This window comes from Talpa europaea (assembly GCF_964194135.1).
Source record: "Talpa europaea genome assembly, chromosome: 5".
In the NCBI taxonomy this organism is placed as follows: Eukaryota; Metazoa; Chordata; class Mammalia; order Eulipotyphla; family Talpidae; genus Talpa; species Talpa europaea.
Window position 1 is genome coordinate 19,210,881 of NC_140071.1, and position 26,682 is coordinate 19,237,562.

A 26,682-nucleotide genomic window follows, 5' to 3' on the forward strand; every position below is an offset into this window, starting at 1 on the left:
TTCAAGGTCACTCATTGTCTATAATAATAAAATTGGTAACAACCAATGAAAGAACAAATAAGTAATTGTACTTCACACAATGAAATATTATTCAGCACTTAGTAAGAGGGAGACAAGTCTGTCTTTGCTGATTTGGAAGGATCATCAGTTAAAAAGCATGTACCACATACTTCTGTTTGTGTTAAATATATGAATATGTATTTGCTTGCACGCTCCTAGAATATTTCTAGATGGATACATAAGGAATAGGTATTACTGGTTGTTTCTTAGACAGGAAGGAGAGAAAGGAAACTTTTTTTCACTGTACACTCTGCCCAATGAACATTTCAAATTTTATATGAACCTACAAGCTATTCAAAAAATAAATGTGAAGTTGATTCTTTGATGTGGCCTTTTCCTTACTCTCATTTAGGGACTTCCTACACATTCCATAATTAGTAAGTTTGCCTGTATTTTCTTCTAACAGCCTCCAAAGCCATCACATGGAGCAAAGGTCAGACACTTTTTCCATGATATCGAGCAAAGCAGACAGGTCACTGTGCTGCTGGTGACCTTATTAATTGAGTTTAGACCTCAAGTGAATTTGAACAGATTTTTTTTTTTTTTTAATAAAACATTCAATGGCTCTTTGTCCTTTTTAGTTTCCCTTGTCCCACAAGGCAGGAAGAGAGGGGAAGGCAAGTGTTCCACTTGTCTTTAGTCAAATTTACAAATGCATAAACTGGTCAAACTGGAAGGAGAGGGTATCTTGGGGGGGTTGTGACTTGACTAGCAAAGGAAGAGAATGCATTTGTCCTAGATTTGTAGCAAGCATATTTCAAGAAGCAAGGTCTTAGCTCAATGGCCTAAAGATTCAGAGTGCTTGGAGGCCCTTAGTAGTAAAATCTAACAATATAATCCAAGGTGATCCCCCAAGACATAAGAAAGGTCTCTGAGGAAACCAAGCCAGTTTCCAAATCACTTACGACCATCTGTAAAAGATGGAAGGGAGACCCAGGGCCAGGGATGAGGAGGTGGTGAGGGCAGTGTCAAGGATATGCAAGGATGAAACTCAGGTTTACAAAATTTGCAATGCACAATTTGCTCAGGTCTTTTGTAAGGCATATTTTAGAGAGAGAGAGAGAAAAAAAAAAGCCAGCTTGAATGAGCTACTCCTGGTTATTGGATGATAAAGGGAAAGCAAAACCTGGAATTTGCAATGATTTCAACTTGCCTCTTCATTTTACCAAGATACACTATAGGCAGAGCCTATAATGACATGCTCAGATCTTGAGATTCTTGTCCCACTGCTCTCTGTCTCATTAAGTCCCTGGAATCAGAGTACCTGAATTCAACTGAAGCTGCCTCTTGGGAGCACTATGACCTTGATAAACTACTTAATCTTCCAGGCTTCCGTTTCCTTCTCTACCTTTTGTGAATACCAATACATGGTGTGGTTAATATTAGGATTATCAAGCACTTAAAGAGGGTCTGGTAATTAGAAAGTGTTATATCAATACTAGCCATAATATTAATGGCTGTTATTCCCTCCAATTTCTGAAGAATTATTTATAAGTGGGAAAGATTAAAACCAGCAAAGGAGTTATGTTCATGATAATACATGAGCAGTTCTGGCCACTGCCTTAGGTCTGATAAAAGAAATTACCGTCCCTTAAAAATGTCTGTCCAGCAACTTCTGGATGGGTGGAGAAGTAGGAGCTCGCTGTCACAAGTGGAGTTCAAGCCCAGGTGCATGGCCTGCAAGGAAGCTGAAAATATATTCTCGGTGGATTGGAGGTAGGGACCAGATGACCTCTAAGGACTCTGAAAATCCCAAAGGATATGATTCTTCCACCTCTGAGACCAACAACCTTGGGGTTACTTGGCCCCTATATACATGGCTCTGTATCACCTTGGACATGAAGAGTACCATCTGTCCAGACTTTTGTTGTCAAGTGTAAGAGAACAGTCTGGTACAAACCTCTACTTTAAGAGAGGAGTAGAAACTTACAGAGGTGGGGGGTAGGGTTGGGGGGGGGGGGGGAGTTGTATCAGTCAACACCACTCCCTCCTGCTTCCTAAACCTAGGGTAACCACACAGGGTCAGGATACCCTCAGCGCCTTGGCCACCCAGAAGGCAGGGAGGGCTGGTGCAAGGTCCTCTCAGTCAGCCAGGACTGCTTCCCTCTGTGGGGCACTTTCTAGGGTCTTTGATCTTTCCCCAGGAACTGGCAGAGGCTGCGTTTCCCTTCGGGTTTATATTCGCTCGGTTTATTTACTGTATTGCTTTCTCCGCGCTAGCTTTAAAGCCAGCACAGCAGCATGCAAAGGTATTTGAGAGCCAGGATCTCCTCTCTCGCAGCTCCATCAGAAAACCTGGTACAAAGGTGCATTTTACTGAGTTCTTAAGCAGTAAATATTGCGAAGACTGTGTCTTTTCCCAGCCAGGTAGGTGATCGGGAACCTAGATCTCGGCTTGCAGGTCAGGTCAGCGAGCCTGGCGCAGATCCCCAGCCCCAGCCAGATGCCCGCCCTGGCTCAGCCTGGTCTTCAGCGTCCGCCAGGGGGCTCGAGTTCGCGTCCCGCTCCCAGACGCCAGGCTCAACCTGGAGTTAGATCTCTTCCCCGAGGGTCTCCAATTGCCTTCCTTTGCAAGGAAGGGACCCTGCGCCCCTGCGCCCAGCCCTAATCCTCCAGCGTTTCCATGCGAGCGGCTGGGTCTCAGCTCCCATCTGCACGCCTCAAATCCCATTTATCTTCTTAGCGCCCCAGACTTGGCCGGCCCCGCCCCCTCTTCCTCTTACCCTCCTCCACCAGCAAATCCCAGAACGCCGCCCCCACATTCCCCTAAGTGTGCTGGACAGACAAGAACAACCTTAGGGGTGTTCGGAGAGACCCCAAGCTCAGTGGAAGCGACCTAGAGGGTGCTGCCGAGGAAGGGTACAAGCGGGGTAGGGTGGAGTGGGGTGAACCAATGCAAGATTGCAGGGTCAGGACCAGGGCAGAGGGACCAGACCAGTCACCTAACTCCTGCCCTGCGCCTCTAGTGTCTGAAGTCGGCCCTTCCTAACGCCTCTTCACAACCCCCACCCCATACACCCCCCATTTAGGTCACCAGCTGGGAAGGGCTGAGCTGTCGCCCAGAGGTAGGGGAAGAGTAAATGGTCTTAGGGTCTGCCCCTCTGGCTTCCACTCGATTGCAATTCCGTCCAGGGCTGGTCGTGCCTTTCTCCTTCCCCCCCGCGGCCAGCCGGTTCCTCCCCGGCGCCCCCTCCCCCCGGAAAAGCCCTGCTGCGTGTAGCCCGCTTCACTCCTGCACGCCGACCTCCCAGCTGCTGTCCTGCCTCCTCGGACTCCTCCACGGTTCCCGGTCCAGCCCCCTCAGCCCCCCACTGCCTCAGCTCGGCCAGGGGATTCACCCGGGCCGCGCCCCCCAAGTCTCCCAGGAGACGCCCTTTTGCAGAGCGCCCGGGACTTGCTGAAACTTTGCAGGCGCCCGCGGCGAAATGGGTTTCATCCGAGGCTCCTTGCTCGGGCTCTGGCTCCTGGCTTCCAGCCTCGGACTCCGCGCTTCGCCCGGGGAAGCAGCAAGCCGAAAGCCAGGTAAGACGCTCCGGGCACCGGGCACCGCCTGCCCCGAGCGCCGGGGTCTGGGTGGCTGCTGGGACGCTGGGCACAGCACCGCGTCTAGCTCTTTCTCTCTGCCCTGACCAGCGTTGGCTTAACGAGGGGCATCTCGGCTCTAAGCTGTGAAAAGACGCGAGCCTCGCCCTCCCCCAGCCCAGGCTGTTCCAGGGATATTTGTTTGTTAAAAGAATGATCTATCTTCCAGGCGCAGCCGAGGTGGAGGGCTCTGTATCTGACCACAGACAGCTGAAGTTGGGGCGCGATCCTGCTGTAGTCTCAATTATAGAGGATTGCAACTGTGCACAGAAGTCCAACAGTTCTTGCTGTGTCTCTAAACATTGAATTCATATTGTCCAGGGCCCAGCCATTTCCTGTTAAGTGTCTGAAGGTTTGGCCTGGCGTCCACTTTGCCCATCTCCGGTTCTGCCCACGCACCATGTAGGAATGTCCCCTCTGCGTTGGGAACCTTTTCCACTCAGGGACCATCTTCTCAGAAAGGAGTGCCCATTGGGCTAGTTTGATCGTGTTTTGAACTCCCGTCTTTTTGAGTTAAACAAAGATGTGTGGCCTTGTAGGCTATACAGAGAATTGGTGAGAACTTGAAATAAGTTCACTTGCGATTCCTCTAGCTATGCAGGTAAAAAGTCCTCGTGTATTTTTGTTTCCTTTCATTCAGTCTGGGTTGTGAGATTATTCAAAGTGGGACATCCTCCACAATAAAGTTCTAAACATAACATCCCCGATAACGATTTTTCTTCTTCTTTGCTGAGACTATATTTAGAATTCGGAAAAATCTGTTTTTTCTTAGTTTACTTTGTAAGCAAAGTTGTCTTATGGGATTAATTATATCTTATGAACAATGGAAAGCAATATAATTTTATTTGAATGCAGCCTGCAAAACTTTGCAGAAAGTGCTGTTTTCTCCGCAAATAATATTTCCATAAGAAAGAGACATCAGGGGAAATTTATCAGACGGCAAAGAAAATAATATTGGCAGGTTCCCATATGGCTTTGTAAATATTTTCGCTGAACAGGGATCTTTCCATTTGGAAGAGCCTTTCAGCTCTGGGGACATCCTCACTCTTCAGGCTGTGTCTATTTTCACCAGAGCCTTGCTATCTGCCTTGAAACTTAGAATCATTATCACAACCTGCAGCACGCTGAAATTATAAGCTATTCTATTTCCACTGTTCAATTCATTTTGGAGATAATAGCAGCAGTCCAGGGTAATATTACATTAAATTGTTTCTCTTCCTACATGCGCATACTCACATTTTCAAGGATTTCAGTGCAAGGCTTCTTTCTAACATTTCTCCTTAAGATAACCACATCAATTGCATTCTGCAGATTTATTCACATAAAACCACCTCATCACAATTTTTTAAAACAATTCATTGTTATTTCTATAGTTCTTAAGAATGACAGCATATGCAATGTGATTTTAAAGCTTGATTCCCATCCATTTAAGGAGAAATTTTTTGAAAAATGCTTCACACAAATATGTGGTATAAAGCTGCTCATGTGGCTCACCATGTTTTCTTTCTTTCTTTTTTTGTTTTTTTCCTAAATATATTTTCTACCTGATTCACCCAGAGTCTCCTTTTGATATTCACACCATGAATATGTCTGCTGGCCTCTTTGGTTTTATGTGAAGCATAGATAGGTCTTGATGGTGGCAATTCTTTCTTTTACTATGCGCTTTTACTTTGGCATATTAAATACATCAACTTTGAGGTCAAAGGTGTGTTTGCCGAGATTCAGCCTAAAAGAGTTTTTCATTCTTTTATAATTTTATCCAGACACTGACTTTCAGGTCAGAAAGCAGCTCAGATTAAAATGACAGCTACTTCATAAACTTCAGAGTAAAATTTCCTCCTGGGCTCATTTACATCCCTTGGATAGACTAGTTTTTGATCCGGAAAATTGGTCCAGATTAAAAACTGAATGTGCCCCGGTTGGCTCTGATGTGAACAGCGACCAGCTAATTTGTAATCTTCCCCAGACACCAGCAAATCCTGCTAGTATCCATATGGGAGTTTCTTTGTGCCTTGTATCCTCAATAAAAATTGGATTGTGTGCAGTACTTTGAAGGTGGCATGGCCACCGTGGAAGCATACTTGAACAGTCCTGTTTTAATTGGATGGCTCTATCTGCCTCCCTAAACCCCTAAATCTACATTTGATAAGTAGTTTTGTTGGGGAAGTCCTGAATTCAAAATCTACCTGAAAATTCTCCATCTCCATTTAACTCAGGTGAGGAAAGAAAGACAAGTAGATGCATTAATTATGAGTCTACTTTGGGTTGGAAAGAGACAACCTTTCGCTTCTCCCCAAATTAGTTTCTCCTCTGTCCCTGAATGTTCATAAGGAAACCTCTCCATTTGCTGAGAGTCACTAGAAATGGCAGCTTTCAAGTTGAGCCAAATTAAATAGCTAACACTTATGAGGTGCTTGCTGCACTGTTCTAAGACCTTGACACCTACAGACTTAATCAACCCAACAAACCTGTGAGGTAGGTACTATTATTACCTCTGTTTAACTGAAAGAAAAACTGTAGCTTAGAAAGATTAAATATCTCACTCAAAGTCACACCATTAATAGGTGACGGAGGGGAATCCAGGCTCTGATAATCAGAACTAGAAACAAATTCCTTAGCAAACTGATTCAGAGACTGAACAGGGGCCTCCCCCAGGATAGGACCCTGTTGCTGTGTGTGGGGAGGCTGAGCTCCCCTTAGACATTTGTACATGAGATTACAGCTAGGCCTCCAAAGAAATTAGTGTGAAGATCCCAGGCTGGGTTTCTGGAAGCTCTTGTCCACTGACCTCATCCACAAGAATCAGAGGGTGTAACCTGACAGGGAAATGATGAACCACTTGCTCTCTCTTGATTGAACTCCTGGGGGCTTTGCTTGTGAGGCCAGAAGGTCCAGTAGTGCTGGAAGTAAAAAAGGGGTGTCTGAAGACTGGTAAGGAATAGCACCTGGCATCTCCCCAGGTCGTCACGGTATGCAGACCATTTACTGGATCCTTCATTCTTTTTCAGAGCAAAATTAGAATCGTAGACCTGGAAGGAAGTGAAAAGCCTGCAATTTACAACTGGGCCGAGGGGGATTAAGTGACTGTCCAAGTGACATCAGAAGCTGAACTGGAACTAGCACCCAGGCCCTCTTACATGGCCTTTAGAACTTTACCCTTATATCAGCCTCACCAGCAAGTGTAGGGGAGACTCTTGCAATGCTGATGTGGGCCAGGAAGAAGAGAAATCCAGATAGAGCTGGAGCCAGCGTGTGACAAGACACACACATTCCCATCAGCAGACTAGTTAGCTCTCTGGCATAGAGACGGGCATAGGATGCCAAGAGGGCCCAGCGTTCTCTCTGGTTTTCCAGTTTGCTTGTGGTGTTGGTGCAACAAGGTCAGGGTAGGGTTCAGAGTTCAGGGTTTTCTCTGGAGGATCTGCAACTTCACAGTAATTTAAGGAGTTGCCGGTCTCTGACCTTTGCCTGTCCACTACCTCAGCATTTCTCTACCTGCAAGACTGGACTAAAGTGGAGATCCAAGGAAATTCAAAGAGGAAAATTGAAAGCCTGAAAGGGCAGTTAGTTTGTGGGTAATGTTCTCTATTGGTTGATGCTGCATACCTGTGCCTCTGGCTCGATTCTGCTGATGCTAATATTGAAGCTGATAATCTTAGAAGTTGGAGGTCAAGGGTTATCTTGTTCGGCTTCCTCCCCCTACCCTGAGCAACACTGGTTATGTCATCACTTATGGCTCTCATTCAAGTCCCCTTCCCAAAGCATGTAATTTGGGGGAGGGTCATCTCTTGTGGGTGTTCATCTATCTCCCTTTCCAGCCAGCTGTGCTCCACCACAATGCTCATTCAGACTGATTGACTTCTGGGGAAGTAAAGGCCACCAGGGAGAGATACAGAGGAGCAAGATGGAAATGGAGATCTCCCCCAACTATCCACTCATGTCCCATGCTATTCAGGCATCATGGCCTGAACATTTTCCTCTGAAACATGCCCCTCCTCTTATCAGTCCTCCTACCTCCCATTTATTCCATATCAGATCTAAGCCTGATAAAGAAGTTCCCATCTTCTCTCTCTCTCTCTCTCTCTCTCTCTCTCTCTCTCTCTCTCTCTCTCTCTCTCTCTCTCTAGATTCTTCATGAGATATAAAGTGATAGTGTGGTCAAGGTCAGAAATAAAAGTAATGTAGCAGGAGGCAGTACTTGTTTCTCAGAATTCTTTCTCATGGAAGAGTGACTTGGCCGGAAAGGAACTGAATGGTGTTTTTTAGTTCTCTTTTCTTATCCAGAGCCCAGAGTTTTAATTACCTTAGAGTTCTTTGGGGAGCAGTTGTCCATCTGTTCATGGGTTACTGTAGCTCAAAAGTGGTCCAGGGACCTGGGGCTAGATTTCTGGCAGACAGGGACTCAAGCATCTGAGACCAAGGTGGGACCTCAGCTTCCATGGGGTTATCCTATGACTGTCCTGTATTCTGCTGCCTCACCCACCTAAACAGGACTGATTTCTCCCAACTGACTGACTGAATGACATGATATCTTGATTGTAACACAGCATATTTTGAGCTGCTCAAGATCACTGCCACTTGTTTTGGCCACTGCATGTCAAGATACAGGTATTGACTGGAAGTGCACCTGCAATTTCTGGGATAGTAAAAGAGCGGGAGCTACTGCAGATTCTAGCTGGCTATTTGTAGGGCAACCCCCTACCCCCAAACCCTGTGTTTTGTTTATATTGATGATGGACTTCCATTTTGAAGAAGGATCCCAGCCTTCTCAGACTTCTGAAATGAGTTGGAAGACAATTGACTTCTTAAAGATCCATCGATCTCATCATGGATCAGGGAGGGAGAAAGAGGGAATGAGGTAGACCTTTAATCAAATTTCTATCAGTAAAGTGTGCACTTTCCACAGCTAGCTAAGAGCAGATCTCTGCTGACTTCCAGGTACCTTAAGGCATCTGACCCAGGCAAACAATTTCCGAACTGCCTTTGGATGAGAATTCTTGGAGTGCAATCTAGGCCTATGCCTTTTGAACAAGAACTTCAGGGGCTCACAGGCCATCCTTTGAGAACTGACAAAGGAGAGTTTGGGCTCCTCCCACTGCCTCCCTTTCCTTTGTACCCAACTCTATATCACCCCAACAGTGTCCACTTATTCCATCCACACCGAGTGGGGTTGCCAGCAACACCACATTGCTCGGATGTCTGTATTTTAGCAAGAATGGCCCTGTGCTTAGACTCTCAGTAGGGAGTTGGATCTGGAATTTGTCTTCTAGTGGTGCCTGAAGAACATTCTACCTGAGGGAATCACCCTACTCACCCACTTTCCCCGCCCTGTTGATTGAGACATGACTGCACAAGGAACCCTGCAGAATCAATACAGAGCCATGCTAAGCTGTAGGTAATCAACCTCTCCCCCCACTTCTCCCAGAACTGTTCCACCCTTAGGATCTTTTAGCCTCTAAAGCTAGTTTCTCATGACTGAACAAAAGACAGGTGAAAACACAGAGTCTGGTATTTGACGAATTCAGGTTCACGTTCCGACACTGTTTTTTTGTTGGTGACATAGGACTTGTTATATTAGCTCTGCAAGCCTCAGTCAGTTTCCTCATCTTTAAAAACAGAATAAGTAAAGAATCTGCCATTGAGGTTTTTAGAAGAATCAAGGCATGAAAAGGATTCAAGGACTGAAGCTTGAAGATAATTATTTATGAAACTGGAATTACTTAATCTGAATAGGGGGAAATTAACATTGAAAGAATATGTTCCAGGTGTCAGGCACAGGCACACATGATTTTATGTACTTTTTTTTATATATGTTAGTGTTTTATTGATTACATGTGATTTAGTTTGTATTGAGCTTTTTGTAAATTTATTCAGATAAATTAATTGACAAACCAGAGAGACTCCTTGTTCAACCACATGTCTTCATATTTCATTTGGAAAGTGTAACTGCTAGGTTTGTGATCTTGCTTGAATGGATTCCTTTGGGGAACTGTAACCTGAAGGGTGATGGATGATTTTCTGGTATCTGTCTTGGGGAGTTTTGCAGGGTCTAGAGGGAGAGCAGCTGTACCTGAAAGAGTATTATCCAGATTGATATGCGACTGGGTGAAAATCTCTGTGAAGCTAGAGAGCTAAGAAATTGCTCATTGATCAATGATACCAGTTATTGATGAGTCGGTGCCAGTGACTTAGAAAGATAGAGATCAGGCTCAGTTGGCTTTGCCTATGAATGATTCTTGCATTTCATCAATTAAAAAAAAAAAAAGCCTCACTTCATCCAGTAGTCCTACTAGCGTACTTTCAGAAAGACCAGTGCTTTGAGAGAGTTCTACACAAAGATAGAATATTCTTACTTAGCAGTAATTACATTAATTGCTATTACCTTAACCAGCCAGACCAACCCAGGATACAGTCTCTGAAGCTTTGATTGAATTTTCAGGCTCTACTTTCCTTTCTCCCTCCACAGACACTTGAAGATTCTGTCTTTGTCTGACTCTGCAAATCCTGAGTGATTTAATCTTAGCACTTGTGTTTGCTGACAGGGCACCCAAAATCCTGAATCGGATTTAATGTAATGTTACTGCTATTTATTTTTCTTGGTGCAATAAGTTTATATTATCTATTTAATGGTTTACACTGTGCAAAAGGAGTTGGATCAGCAGGCACTTTTCTGTAACATCTGGGCAGTTGGAAACATAATACTTAAATACAACCTGAGTTTAAAGCCTCCTTTGGACAGATGGCTAATTTTATTGATCTATTCTTACATTAAGAAATAGATCCCATGATCCTTTGCTTGTAATTCTTAGAGTGAGCAGGGAAATGAATAAAATGGATGATAGTGGTGAATTAGATGCCTATTATATTCTTAGTAATTTATTTTTTAAATACTTCAGTATAAACAGTCACTGTGTAAATTACTTTAATCTTTATTCTAAGGGTGCTTAATTAGCACTTGAAGCAATGCAGGATAGAAGGCACTGCTCTGGCAAGAGCTTACATTTGTTCTCATCTCTTTGTGGCTGTACCACACCAGTGGTTGAATATTTTGCACTTTACCTCTGTGCTAACCTGGAATCCACACTCCAGGGTTGGTTCATTACCACTAGAAGAACTTTACTATAAGTTGATTCTCAAATGTGGCCAGGAAAATACTTCACATGATGTTACAAAAAAATCCCAGTTAGAAGATTTGTTAACTAGCATAAATTATGTTAGAATTAATGTTTTCATGTCCCTCTCTTTTTGCATAGACAAAGAATAAGAATCCAGCAAGCCTTCCAGGCAAGCTCCTTTGCATTTCGGCCAGATCATCAGTCCTGTGTTTTGCCCACTTGACAGATTCATTTACCCTAATGCTTTGCTGGGTAATCAGGGTAATTAACATTAGCTGCTGTAACAAGCAGCTCCAAGTCTCAGTGGTTGACCTGCTTTCATTTGCTCTAACTCCAAAGTCAGCATTCCTTGTTGGGCAGCTCGCTTCCAAATGGTGAGTTAAGGACCGATCATTCTACAATGCTTCCAACTGGTTATGCTACCATCTTTAAATGGGTCTCAAGGTATCGTAGAAGGTAAAAAGGTAAAGCCTTGTGGCAAAGACTTTTGTGTGTCAGGTGCCAGAGCATGGTCTTGTGGCCCCAACCTAACTCTCACAGTTAGGCTGGGAAATGTAATTCAGCAGTGTATGCAGGAGGAAAATGACCTGTGATGTGGTGGGTGGTTTCTGATGTGGTGCCTGGAGTTCCTCAAGGACAGACAAGGGATGTTAAAAGAGTAAGTTGTTTCCGAATCTTTGTGACTGCTTGCCCATGGTTCTGTGTATGTGTGACAGAATCGGGCCTGAAACTGGTTTCATGGCAGTGAGTGTGCTTCTGGAGAAGCAGTTCATTAGTATCTACCCTTCCTTGTTGGAGTCCCCATGATATAACAGAAGTTCCTAAGAACTAAACAGTCAAATTAACTAAGATAATTTTGCAGTAGGGCCCAAAAATATGTATATGATTATGTGAATATGCCATTGGTTGCTACATATTTCCTACATGTAAGAAAAAGTAAAATTTAGCCCTTTTAACAAATAAAATGACTGTCTGAGGGTTAAGTAGCATGAATTTCTAACTGGAACTTCAGATGGTTCCCGCCTCTCCCCAGTTTTCTAGAAGCTCCCTCTATTTGTATTCCATAATTAAAAGGACTATTCATGGTAGAATAATTTATTCAGTGAGAGATGCATCTTAAAATATAAAAATGATTTTTTAGACATAACAGCCTGCTCTGATGGAGTGGACTGATCTTCCCCACCCCCGCCAAAAAAATAATTGGATACATTTGGTTGAACCACTGCACTTTTCAGAGTTTTCATGGAAGTAATCTCACTTGATCTTGTAACTTTTATAATAAAGAAGTCAAGAGCAGATGACTTAGCAAAGAGGAAATGGACATGACCAGAACATGAACTCAAGTTGTCCACCCCGGCCTTTGTTGCTTCCCATCCATAGGTGTTCCTGCCGCCAATGGGTAGGAGCATAATTATTGCAACTTGCTCTGCAGCCAAGAGGGATCTTGCCAATAGGTGTCACCACCCTTTCTTTGCTGAGGCCCCATGTATATCTTGGGACACTGTAGAATGAACTGACACTGCTATCAGTCACACTTCTGACTGGTGGGTGTGCATTTTGCAAAATACCTGAGGACAAAAGGGCTGTATACAACTGAGAAGCAGCCATCCGCAGTTACAGGTTTTCTCTAGAATACTCCCAGCTGTCTCCTATAGAAGTCCTTTTTGGGGTGTCAGGACTGCCAAGATGATTTAGCCTGGCTTTGAAGTCTTCCATTTCTCCACTAAGTAACCACTTCCTTAGTGAAAGGTGATATTTATCAAACCTTCAATATAGCATATTGCAAGGTTTACCCTTCATGTCTCAAGGCTTTCTGTGAGGCTCATATACATCGCTTCGATGTTCAAGAAGCTCCTAATTGGTATAATTAAACAAATAAGCCATTAAGTTCAAGAGAAACAGTCCTTTGATAGTTATTTTAAAGTAATTGATCAGCTTTGACCACAACTTACCTTTTAACACACATCCATTCAGTTTGGAAGAATTGTAAGAATCCATCCAAACAGACCTGGGTTTGAATCTAGCTTTAAAATTTATGGTTGTCTAATCCCAGAGTGGGTACTTAATCTCTTTATGACTTAGATTTCTAATCAGAAACACACGGCTCATAATAACTACCCCAAGGATTTTATGTATCAAGTGAAGGAGATAATATGATGATTGGAAATGTACCAAGGAAAATATTATAAGCTTTCACTACTTACTGGGCACTACATAGTCAATCTATACTAATTAGGCTTATTGTAGTTTATAGAGCCTAGATAGTGATAGAGATGGTGGTTTTGTTATATTTGGCAAAATGTCAAATGTTGACAACACTGACACAAATCTAACTGGGTGTTGGTTTCCATGAAAATAGGAGTTGAAAAGAACTTCATTTTCTCAATTTCTTATAAATTATTCAAATTTATATCCCCAAATGATGACTTTCGGTTTCTAAATCATTCATAAAATTCTTATCAATGGAAGAGAGACCTAGAATAAACTTAGGGTTTAATAAAAGTGCCAACATTTGTTTTGAGAATTACACAAAACCAAGAAGCACTAAGAATCAAACTCAACATATAAACATGTCTTTATACAGCCACCATAGTGGTCATAGATTTTTGGGTATCAGCTGTGTGGCTTCTTACCCAAAAAGAAGATTTTTGCAGTTAGAATATCAATGGTATTTCTTAGCTACCTTCTTCAGTATGATATTAAGAGATTAAATGTAAAAGATACCATTTCTGTGATGTCTAATCTCCACAGTTTTAACCATCTTGTCTGCCAGAATAATCTTCCCCAAATGCTGTTCTCATCATATCATCTTGTGTTTAATATATTCTGACTCCCTGATGACTTCTAAAGTTGAACCTTGAAGTGTGTCATATATCTCCCAACTTACCTTTCTTGCTTCTCAATGAATATACTGTCTAGATTCCAGCTAAACCAGATTGCTATGTCATCGACCTCCCCTTGGCTTTCCCAGGGCTGAACCATCCACATGTGATCTGTCCCATTATAATACCCTTCCCTCATCTCTGCCCATAGAAAAGCAACGATCCTTCAAGCATGGCTCAGCTGCCCCCTTGGTCTGTGAAGACTTTATGTACCCTCCAAGTGGGAGGCCATTTCTTCCCTTCTGTCTGGCATTTTGTTATTGGTATCACTAACTGGTGTCCTCTGTTAGGTTTGTAATTTTATCAACAAAAACACCTCGATTTTTTCACCTACGCATCTTCTGCCTTTCCTAGTGGACAGCCTTGCATGCAGCCAGCCTTTCCCAGGTAACTGGGGAATGGAAAACGGTGGCCTCATTTTAGGCAAATACATTTTAACCTCGTGTGATTACTTTGCTCCTGCTTCCAGCTCCCAAATTCATTTCCTCCCTGCAGCACAATGCAGAAAATGTGTCACTTTGGTGGGCCAACATTTTTGCTCAACCTGAGCAGGCATTTGAAAACCCACACTGCAGTTTGATTTAGAGAAGGAAATGGCCCGGGGAGCCAGTCTGCAGCAGCATGTCGTTTAAATCCTACCTCGCTGCTGCCAACAGCTATTGGAATTGTTTTTTTAAAGAGTGTCTGATTGAGTTCATACTGTGAAACATGTCATTTTTGATACATGGAGAACAGGTAGAATTTGAAGTAACTTGTGGGTTTGCCTCAGACCTGATTTTTGGCATGTTTTGGTAGGTTAAGAAGCAAAGGCAATGATAGTTCTACTCCTTTATCAAGAGATAATGGGGGAAGAGGAAGTAAAAGTCCAATGTTCAGTTCCCCCCCTTCCCCCATCTGTCTTTAAAACCAAAAGAAAATGAGGCTTTCATGTGAATAATAATAAATGAGGGCTGCAAAGATCAGGTGTAGAGGAAAGGATAAAGTCGGTCCTTCTCTTGTAATCTGACTGGGTCGGGAGAAACAGAGTACCCAAGTTTTTCAGCATTCTTCTTCAGCTAGATTGTGCTAACCCTGGCTTGCTTATGAGGATCAGTTCTATAATCCTTCGCTAGTAAAGGAATCAAGTACTAGAGTGTGTGCAAAGGTCTTTCCAGTCTTTGTTTTGTGAGGACAAACATGCCTGATAAAATGAATGTTCCTGTGCAGTCCAATTGAAAGCAACCAACTGGTTGACCCATTTACCAATTTATTGTTCTTTTGGTCTATCTATCTATTTATCTATCTATCAATCATTTATCTACCTACTTATCTATTAAATATCTATCTAAAATAACTTATAATGGCAATAAAAATGAACTAAGTAAATGATATGATGCTGAAGTATTTAAAAGAAAATGTACTGCTGTCCAAATTTATTTTGAAATACATCAAAAATAAGATTTACTGAGGAATGGGTTATTGGACACAAACATAAGGCAAATTTAATAAAATGTTAATGGTAGAATCTATGTGATGAGTATGCACATGTTCTCTCTAAAACTCTTACTTTTCTGTATGTTTGATTGTTTTCATAATGAATTGATGGAAAGATGGCTAAGTAGTAAGTAAACAAATGAAATAATTACAAAGTTTTACTCATAAAGAGTGAGGTTCCAGCATCTTCTGTGCTGCTCCCACTCACTGATGGATCTGTCCTGCCCTCCATCCACATTTACTCTCTGCTCCTTGCCTGTTCCTTGCTCCGTGAGGCTGGTCTTATTGCATCACTCAGACTGCTCTGCCCTTTGGCTTCCTTGTGGTTCAGCCAATGGAAGGTCTCAGAAGGAGACCGGAGAGGAATGTCTGATACATTTCTTCCCTCATCTCTCCTGCATTGGCATTGCTATGCTGGCAGCAGCTGTGTGTCTCTGCAGCCACAGCTCATGGCCCTCTGTGGCTTCCACCTCTGGCTGGGTCCAGTATTGGAGCCACTGCTTTCTCCAATTGCACTGTCTACTTGAGGATAGAGGAGGCATTTCACTGGTTCTGGTATCTGAGTACGTCATTATTCCTAGTTGTTCCTTAAAGATGATCGCACGTCTGTAAGTAGTCTTAATTAAAATCTCTTTTAATTAAGTAAATTATTCTTTCTGCTGGGACCCTAATTGATACCTTTGGTACTACTACCTTGTAATATATTCCTGTTCCTACTATTTCCCTCCTTAGACATAACCATAAGGTTTTGATTTGTGTTTAGCTTGCATTTGGAACTCTTTGAGGATCAGGACTGACACAGTTTAAGGATGCCTGCTGTAAATGTGTGAGCAACAGAAACCTGTTGAAGATGAGCTTGTTCTCTGGGCTCAGATCTGCAGGCTACTTGGATATGAGCACAGTAAAACAGATTTATCCACCCTGATGTATTGTGTGGTGATATTCAGGATCCTTAATAGAAATTCTTTGGACCTAAGAGTTTCTGGACAAAGGGAAGAAAATTCCTGATCTCTTCATGAAGTCCTCATGAACCAAAACTAACCGCTTGTAATTCCAGTAAATTTGACCTAAATGGAAAGACCATGACGAACTTGGATTTTCTCCCACATCTGTTAGGTTTTTGCTGGGTTTTGTGCTCTTGATATGTTTTAGACTCTGTTCTGATTTTGTGGCTATAAATATCTTGTACCTGATGTTCTACTGATTAGCAGAGTTAAAAATGCTTATTATTCTAGCTTACAAGAATTAATTAAGTTACACTCATTGCCTTGGTTTGGATTCCCCAGTAACAGACTTTACAACAAAGATTTGAATGAAAATAGTATATTTTAAAAGTAAAACAAAACAAAAACCAGAAGAGTGGAGCAGGGAAACCAGTGAGAAGGAATTCAGCAAAGTCTTATAATCAAGCGAGTTATTCTCTGGATGACTAGAGCTTAATTTCATGGGGGAAATTCTAGAATTTTTTTTTAAAGATTTATTTATTTATGCATACAAGGACTGGGGTACAGGCCAGAGATGTGGGGGGTGAGAGGATTCACTAGAGACAGAGTGGGGAACAGAACAGGCAGACTGAGTGAAATACACTGCTGAGGGGAGCAGCAGGTGAGCTAGGAGAGGTCGTCTTCACCATTTGGGTTGCTCCTTGGCTGGCCGGGGATCAAACTCGTGCTGCAGAGGCTGCGGATTGCTTCACAGTGTGGTGCTTAACCCTTGTGCCACCAGGGAGGCCCAGGAAGTTCTAGAAAATGTTATAGAACACATGACTCAGAGGTTTCCCACTTGAGGGGTGAGAGATCTAGGATATTTACATCAATCCCAGGAGCCATTTAGGGATGGCTTCTGGAAGGGGTGTTAATTCTCCAACACATTTAGCCTGCCCAGTTTATAGGCAGAGCAGGTTCTTATGTCTCCTGAGGAAACAAAAGCGAAAAAGGCTGGCCAGTTCTGAAGTGGTGAAGGTTTATGGTAGTTCCCAGTAGTTCTTCTACAATAGTAATTAACAAATTAAAAATATTCTATTATTTTTTTCTTGAGGTAATGTTGGTTTACAAAGCTCTATATGATTTAGGGGTATCAGAGGTCGGGGGTACTTATCTGTGGCATAGTCTATTTACGTTGGATCAGATATATGTCACCACACCACATCACACCCACAACCAAAGTGCCAATAATCCTCTACCACAGTCCACTGACTCCTCCTTCCTTTACTTCCACCCTCCCCCCATTTTGATAGACAACTTCACCAAAGGGTTTATATATATATTATCAGAGAAGGCAAAAATGTTTAAAAACGTTAAATCCCGAAACTGTGTACCAACCTGTGTCGGGATTTTCAGGGGAAAAATAAAATCTATGCAACCCTAAAAGTGAAGGTTTAATTCAGTTGTGCTACTTGAGGGCCAAATTTTACTGGGACCCTGGTCATTCCTGATCTTCAGGCAGTGCAATCGACAGGTTGCTGACTGGCTTTTGTTACTCCCACTATGTCTCTTTGTTCATTATTAACATTGCTAGCATCTTCTTTTTCCTGCTTAAAGTTTCTTGTTTACTTGAAAGTAGCTTAAGTTCCTAAACATCAACAAAGACTGGGCTGTTAAAATGTGCCTGGTAGTTATCCTCAGCTAGACATGGAGGCCTTATTCTAATTATAAATCATCCTGAGAAAATCAAGTTATCACATGATAAGCTCACCATTTGATGGAGATAATAGGCATTAAATATGCCCCAAATACATACAAATAGAAAATCTTATAGACCTGACTCATATCCTACAACCCCATTTCTGCTCATATTTTAAAGTTGTGATAGTATCTCTCTTTTAAAGAAAAAAGTAACACTTTTTAAAGAAAAAATAGCTATGCTTGCTATCAAGCATTAACTATTTTCCTATCATTGTAGTGGAGACTCTCTTATCTAGTCCAATTTGGATTGGCCAGTTAATTGAAAGAGTAAGTTAAGGGACAATTTATATATAGATATATTTTATTTTCATTTAAAAAATAACAATGAATGGGAGATTTATTCCACAATGTTTGGCTATGGGAGCAAGTGTGTGTGTGTGTGTGTGTGTGTGTGTGTGTTTGTGTGTTTGTTTGTTTGTTTTTCTAACACGGGTGCCCCGATTGAACTTCTTGGTCATCATTCAAGCATAAACTGCAAAAACAAGGTCTCTGCTGAGTGCAGGATACGTCTAGATTTTCCAGTCTTTTAGACTGTAGCAACTGCTTACATATCACCGTTAGTGAGTTATCCCCAGTCAACCTGGTTTTCACAGAAGCAACTTTTTCTTGTTGTAAGTTGTATGTTATCCATTGACAAAGGAAAGTTTCTGTGATTAAATTAACAGTGGGACACAATACCACTGGCTCTTGGTAAGCACACCACTCAGCTGTGCGGTGGGGGTGGGGGGCAGATGCTTAGGGCCTTACAAGGAGAGTGGAATCTTGCCAGCATGGAGCCTGCCTGCTGTCTGTGTAGATCTGTGTGCTTAACTCAGGGAGTGAAGGTTATTGGTTTATTCAGGAAGTAACTTAGGCAGAATTCTTTCCTTTACAGTGCTTTTAAAAGTTGTTTTGGACTGTTCAAGCAAATGCCTGTGCTCCTGTTAAGACTTCTAATTTGCACAGGTAATTATTTTATAGAAGGCTCCATACAAACTTCTGTCAAACTTAACTCTCATAAAGTCCTCAATTCATTTTGTTTTGGGGGAGTTTAAATCAGTGAAATTATTTTCAGTGAATAACCTGATTGCCCATAACACCTGTGTCTTTGGTAATGACCCCTGCATGGAAACAGTTTAGTGTTTAGTAGACTATTTCAGAATTTAAAAAGAGCTTTAACATTCATGTTGTTTTATATGCCAAGTATTATTTCAAGTGCTTAGAAATAATCTACTTTTATCCTCTTCATATTCATATTCCTTTGTGGCAGGTCTCATGCCATGACCATTTTGCTGATGAAGAGACTAAGGTAGAAAGAAGTTAAGTGGTTGAACTGGGATCTGACTAGCTAGACCATTTTTTTTTAAGATGTATTTATTTGTGTGTACAAAAGCTGGGGTGCAGGCCAGAGATGCGGGCTTGGGGAGGAGATTTTTTTTTTAGCCATTTCATCTTATAAGCCTCTCCTCAACTGAAGTGTATCTGTGGAAATTGGTTTGGAGATTTGACCCAAATGAACACTCTGACAATCAAATCTTTTACATCTTATAGTTCATTCCAGTAAGCATAAATGACAGGTTATCAGGAAAGTGTGTCTTGAGATATCAGCCTGGGATTTGGAGATGAGTGTAACTTTCCAAATCACCCAGTTCCTCAAAAAAGACACACTTGATGATCATGGTAGATTTCCACCACACAGTGAATCTTGCCCGAGGTCCTTTGTAGGAGTTGACCAAACCTCTTAATCTTTTCCTTTTTAAATTGTATTATTTTTATTGACGTAACAATGGTTACAGCCTTGTATCTGAGTTGGGGAGACAGGTTCACACCTCTTCAGATGTATGCTACAGCACCATTCCCACCCCAGACCACCTGTAATATTCCCCTTCTCTCTCTCCCCTCTGGTAGCCCCAATTCTACAGTCAAATTTGTAGCCCAATTGCTAACCCTTGACCATATACCCTAAAACTCCAGCATATATAGCTTTTTTGGACATAAAATTGCCATTCGGAGTGTGGGATAGTGCAGTACCAGTACCACCTCACTACACAACACAGATTCAAGCACAGTGAGCAGACATGACTCCTGAACAGTGACTCTGCACCTACGTCGTGATGGTCAGTACGTGAACATGCTCACACAGTCATGTCCAGTCTAAACAGACCACAAAGGAAATGAAAACAGCAGGCCTGGCCAGAACCTACCATAGAGGTCTGGCAAAGTACAGACTCCACCAATATATTAAGTAGTACCTCTCGCCATCAGACAACGGATATATGTGAGGGCAGTGATTGGATAGGAGATTGACAGGTTATGATGATGATCACTCTGATGTCTGTGGTGTCTCAAAAGTCTGCAAAACTGTTTTCCATGTTGTTAGTAGAGTCGCTGTGATAGAATTTGAAGTCAGCTAGAACTATTTAACAATATTCTCTTCTAGATTTGTGACCAGTCTGTTTCTTCATCTTTCTGAGCCTGAGTTATTTTCATGTGTAAAATGGAAATAAGTTCTTTACCTTTTGGAGTTTTCTGAGTTAAACTATAGTGCTTCTGATGTGCCAGGCGTGGAGTTTAGTTTTTAATAGGTTCAGAGAATGAGCTTCAAGTCAGGAGACACAAAACTGGACCCTGAGTCTCCTGACTCAGATTAGTAGTCTTTGTACTTTATCACACCTTGTTGAGAGGTAGGCACATTTCCTCTGTGTAACAACCCGTAAAGCCAAAGCACCAGCCAGTCAGAATGGACACCCCATAAACCAAAAGGAATGGATCAATGCTCTGAGTTGAGACACAAAAATGAGCATCCTTCATGCCCCGAGTGGGGGCAAAGACAAATGAATTTGCTTTTGCTAATCATTTATTTATGATTGCATATTCATTCAGCAATTGTTTATTTTGCAAGTACTGCATGCCAGGTATTGTGCTAATTGCTGGGAAGAAAGTGAGTAAGAAACATAATGATTTCTCTAAAACTCATTAACGCTTCTCAGAATTCTAAAGATATGATTCCTTTTGGAAATAGAAATGACTTAGCTTGTAATTTAACTATATTAGATTTAAATCATCTGATTACAGATTACAAAACTAATTATAGAGCTGAAAGGTACATTGTGAACCATTTTTTCAGTATACTTAATATAGATCTTTATTAATGTATTCCTATATAAATGAAAATTCAGTGTACAGATTAGATGGTCTGCAGGTTTAAAAAAAAACTTAAAACTAAAAGGGCTTGCATATATGATGAGATTGTTTTAATGTACTACCCAATTTTCTTGACATTGTCTAGCAGTTTCAATACAATTGGTAAAAGAACTATAATTTCTGGGCTGATGAGACAAGGCTAGTCAGTTTTGAAAATGGGAAATAGAAAAAAAAATATGTTGCTGTGAAAGAAAGGACCTCCAATTTGATATCGTCTATTAATCATATTATTACTCTCATCTTCTGGCCCAATAAAAAGGCCTTATTTCACAATTGTACTTAAAATATAATTCAAATAAATTTTATAATTACAAAGAGTCTGAGTCAGTAGTTTACACTTAGGTTTGAGAGTAGGGGTTTACTTCCTGAGACTTTGGCCCATAAGTTGCGAAAAAAATAGAACTCCTTCAATTCTTACAGAGAAGTGGTATTTTTCAGTTATATAATGAAGCTTAGGATAACCTAGATGCTAATTTTCCTTGTGGTAAAACATTCTCAGACGATAAGAAGGAAAAGGATGACAAATATTTGCGATGTTTTCCTCACAAGTTACATAATTCAATTGTTTAAACAATGTTAAATTAACCACATTGTTGAGCAACTCCTCTTGTGGTTGTGTAGACCAGATGTGTATTATTTCTTCAGTACTGGAACAATTTTAAGTGATAGGAAGAGCACTGGGTTATAAGGCAGAGGCCCTGAGTACAAGACATCCATTCCCATGTCCAATAATTGAGCCCATGATTACCACATATTGTTAGGAGAGTAACACTAGGGTCACCCTTTGTGACTCACCCATTATTATTTTAACCTCCTATTCCTGCCCTGTGTGGGGAAGGAGGATAAAAGGACTTCATTTGATGGTATGAAATCCCCTATAATCTATGATTACAGTTCTTTTACCAATTGTATTGAAACTGCTAGACAATGTCAAGAAAATTGGGTAATACATTAAAACAATCTCATCATATATGCAAGCCCTTTTAGTTTTAAGGATTTTTTTAAACCTGCAGACCATCTTTATTCTCCAATCTCCTACCAAAACAGCCTCTCCAAAACTCACTCTTCCTCTAAACCTGCTATTACTTTTATGGGACCATTTCCTCTGCAGTTTTCCAAGCTTGAATCCCTGGAATCATCTTTCACTCCTTTCCTCCTTCACCCCTTCCCCCCCTCATTTTCTGATTCTTCTTCCTTTGCAATGACTCCTTTATTTTTCTCCCTCATTCCAGTTTCTAGGTCTTATTTCAGATCCTTTTTACATGAAGCTTATAATAGACGTCTAACTAACTTGCCTCCTTTCCATGTGTATTAGTCAGGGTAAGCTGAGTTATGCTGCAGTAACAAAAAAATCAGAAAATCACAGAGAGCTGAAACAAAATTACTTGTAGTTTATGTTACAGGGTCATCATAGATTAGAGGGGATGGAACTACACCACATCTTTACCCAGTGACCCAAGCTCTACTATTTAGAATTTTGTCAGTTTCTGATGCAGGAGAAAATGGGTACTGGGAAGTTCACAGAGCTAACACGTTATCTTCTACTTATGGTCATTGCTCAGACCTAGTCACATGGCAGGAATATGAAACTCCCTTGTATTCTTGGAACAAGTGGAGAAATGCATATATATAAACAGACTGAGCATAACTAGGCGAGAAGGCAGTGATCAAGGTGCACTTTCTGGAGGAGTAAAATTCTGTGCCAGTGTTAGAAAGAGAGGATATGATGCCTTTGAGAGATATAAAAATTTGTTATTATTATACTTGGTGAGATAGTTGCTATTTCCATGGAAACCATTTGTGATTGTTGAAAACAGTCAATTCTTGCTGTCTGTCTGGTCCTCTCACTTATGGAACATACAACAGAGAGTTGCCCTTGTGAAAAGCAGCTCCCCTGGAAAGCTCCTTTCCTGTTTTTTGTTTGTTTTTATATTGCAGCTTTTCATTGAGTCTCTTGCTCCATATGTTTTTCATTTCCACTCAGAAGAGTTTGAACTGCTATTGACAGAGAACTTCTAGTCTAATAAGGCTTTTTAAAATTTTTAACTGTTTAATTCATCTAGTGTTTCAAACTATGAATATCCTTTGCTAGCAATCCTTTGAGCTCTATTGAAATTATCTTTATATGTGGTTTGGTGGAAGGAATATGCAGTATCAATCAGAAGACCTGGGTTTGAATCCACTGTCTTTATCAGTCTTGGCTGTGTGCCTTGAGTTAAGATCTTCAGCATCTCTGAACTTCCATTTCCTTGCTTCCAAAATAAGTTAAATAAGGATAACAATACTTATTACCCAGAGAATTGCAGTAATTCAGAATTACACAGAATTACAAGGATTGCATTTAGTCATATGCATTATATAAATCTGAAGTGTGTGTGTGTTTTTAATGATCTGTGCTATAATTATACAGCCTCTGTATGGAGACATGGCTGCCAAGAATTTCTCTTTTAATGTGTTCTTCCATTCCTAAAATACTTTAATTATAAACAGTTTACCACACAGAAAACATTTTCCTTAGCAATTGTTCTTTACCATTTCCCAAAATTGTCTTCATATGTCATCCCTCCAGAAATAAATGGTGGAGTTAAAGATTTTATGACATTATTTCTTAAGATCAGTGTGTGTATTATATCAAAATTGCATAAGGAATCAACATTATTGTTGGAAGCCTTTATTATTATTATTTATTATTATTATTATTATTATTATTATTATTATTATTATTTTCATACAATGTAGTGTACATACACTGATGTCTAGACATGTGGCTCTCATTTAAGGAGCCAGTTTTAGGAAATGTATTTCTCTTGTAACACTGAAATCATACTGTGGGGGGTTGAGAGTCACACTGGGAGATGCATGTGGGAGTTGAAACTTATTAAGGAAAATTAGGTTCATGACTCCATCTCACATTCTCTCCAGGTGCCCACTCATCAAGCTCCCTTTCTGTTAATGTTTCTTCTTCTTCTTCTTTTTTAATGATTTGTTTATTTATGCATACAAGAGCTGGGGTATAGGCCAGATATGCCGGGGGAGGAGAGGATTCACCAGAGACAGTGGGGAGCGGAACAGGCAGGTCGACTGAAATACACTGCTGAGGGGAGCAGCGGGTGAGACAGGAGAGGTCTGCCATGTGGGTCACCTCCCTGGCCAGGTATAGAACTCATGCTGCAGTGGCAGCAGATAGCTTCATAGTGCTATGTCTTAACCTCGTATGCAACCAGGGAGGCCCCATTTCTTCTTCTTCTTCTTTTCTGTATCACTCTATCCACTGCTTCAGAAGCCAGTTCAAGAGTCAGAATTGCATTAGCTTGTCAAGTCTTTGTGTTATTTTTTCATGATTAGATTGAGGTTATATATTTGGGGTAAGCACATCAACAAAGGGATGCCCTTCTCAGTGGATCCTATTACGTGGTACCCAATGGCAACATGTCTTCCTACCAGTGGTGAGTGACCAAGGTTAACACCAGATTGAGGAATGTTTCACAAAATAACTGAGCAGTACTTTTCAAAGGTTTCAAAGTCATGAAAGACAAGGAAAGAGCAGGAGTTACTGGAGGAAATTTAAGGTGACTTAACAACTGAATGAAATCCCAGCTCTTTGGATTGGCTTCTGAAGCAGAGAAATGACATTAGTGGGAAGTCTGGCCAAATTTGAATAAGGACTATTGGTTAGCTAGTTGTATTAATTAGTTTTCTGAATTTTATCATTGTGTTTAGCTTATGTGAGATATGACATTAGGGGTATTTTGTCAAACGGGATATAGGAACTCTGTACTATTTTTGCAAATTTTCACTATTTATGAAATTAAGTAAATAAAAAGTTTAGAAAGAAAAAGAAATATGGGGAACACATTAAGTAGAGGCTACATGTCATAATATATCATTAAAATATCATCCTTTTGGGCCTCCCCAGTGGCGCAGTGGTTGTGCGCTGTGTTGTGAAGCTGCCCACAGCCTCTGCAGCACCGGTTAGATCCCCGGCTGCTCCCCGGCTGCTCCCCGGCCACTGGAGGAGGGTCCCACATGGCGCACAGACCTCTCCTACCACCCGCTGCTCCCCTCAGCAGTGTATTTCGTCAGTCTGCCTGCTCTGCTCTCCCCTCTGGCTCTGGTGAATTCTCTCACCCTCCTGAGCTTCTGACTGTACCCAGTGCTTGTATAAATAAATAAAAATAAATCTTTAAAAAAATCATCCTTTTACCAAATAAAGATCATTATCATTGTTTAATTATATATCTAAAGCATAGAAATTCCTCTGATTTTTTAAAATATCAAATCTCGTGGCATGAAGTTCAAATTACACATTTGGTTTTTGCATTAAACAGTTGGATATTTTATGCTTTTAGGTTCTGCCCTGTAGTTTTTTGTTGTTGTTTTGTTTTTTTGACTAGGCAATCTGAACAATAAGCCATGTCAGAAATGAAAGGAAGGCTCTTAACACTTTGGTGTTAACCCATATTTGTTTAACAATCTGAGTCTATCCTGGATCTACAGTAATTACTTGGTCTTTAAAGTCACACTTCTCAGCCAGAAAAGCAAACAAGAGCCTTTCATAACAAGTGTGATTAGCACCAAAGAATCACACTCATTTGACAGTTTGCTAGCCAAATACCACTAGGAGGTTTTCTAGCAACTTCTGGACTCTGAAAACCTGCCACCAAAGATTCAGAGCTATTTCTGGGTAACTTTGCCTCTGGGTCTCTGAAAGAGAAGTGACCATGGAGAAAACAACTTGCATCAGGATCTGTTCTCCATCAGTTTCCAAGTACAATGCCGTCTCAGTCAAGATCCAGTGCCATTCGGTGTAACGGATGTGCCATTCGGTGCCATTCGGTGTATTCGGATAACACTGTGGGAAGAGTGGCTTCTAGAAAACTGAAGTTTTTGAGAACTTATGAAAACTCAAGTGGAAAATATCTGTAAGTTTAATAAAATAAGAGTTGTCTACTTAGAGAGGGAAGGAAATGATTTTCTAACATAGTCTCTGATCCTTTACTAATAACACATCTCTCTTGGAGGTTTTCTTCCTTTTCTTCTTTACAGTAATTGATATTATTAAAAGCCTTCAGTTTTAATTGACTGTGTCTCCAGTCATATCTGAGCAATGTCTGAGTCATCTTTAAAGATAATTTCAACTACTGTCTTCCAGGTCTCTTCAATTAGGAGAGAGATGATATTATTTGAGGCATGGTTTTAAGTTTCTTATTTTCCATTTGCTAATTTTATCCTGTACAAAATTGAATATAAGTACAACTGTTGTCCCCATATGACAGTTGAGAAAACTGAAGCACAGAAAAGTTGGAAGAATTCAGTGACATTAAAAAAATTCAACAAATGAATAAATATAAATGTTGACTCAGAAAAAAAGAGTCAGTAAAACATAAGTTCACTTAATTTCCATTCTTTAAGTTCATTTTCCCCCAACAGTTCAAAGGTACCTCTTCTCTCTGGCTCTTGTAGTTCCAGACTCTGTTTCTTCAAGATATTTATTTTTAAGGTGTCTGAGAATCAAAAAAGAGCAACTGCAAAACAAGTGTTTTCTCCCCATGTTCAAAGAACTGTAAAATAGACAATACAGATTTTTCTAAAGGATTCCTTCCACGTGAAAAAGACAAAATGTTAGTTATCTCAGTGCCAGGGTAATTTTCTAAACAGGTTGTACATGCCTCAAGTGAGAATTTCAGGAGTAATCAGCACTCT

The 26,682-nt window shown here is 41.0% G+C and overlaps 1 protein-coding gene across 3 annotated transcripts in view; it reads left to right on the forward strand.

Annotated features, from left to right (window-relative positions):
* Window positions 1-3,417: 3,417 nt before the first annotated feature.
* The window catches only part of EGFLAM (EGF like, fibronectin type III and laminin G domains), a gene marked incomplete at both ends in the record, with an annotated part of 143,313 nt that continues 120,048 nt past the window's right edge, over window positions 3,418-26,682 (forward strand). For all 3 annotated transcript variants that reach the window (XM_084234144.1, XM_084234145.1, XM_084234146.1), the window contains one exon: window positions 3,418-3,582. In XM_084234144.1, the coding sequence (XP_084090270.1) occupies window positions 3,486-3,582 (97 nt within the window). The remainder of the gene's footprint in view (window positions 3,583-26,682) is intronic.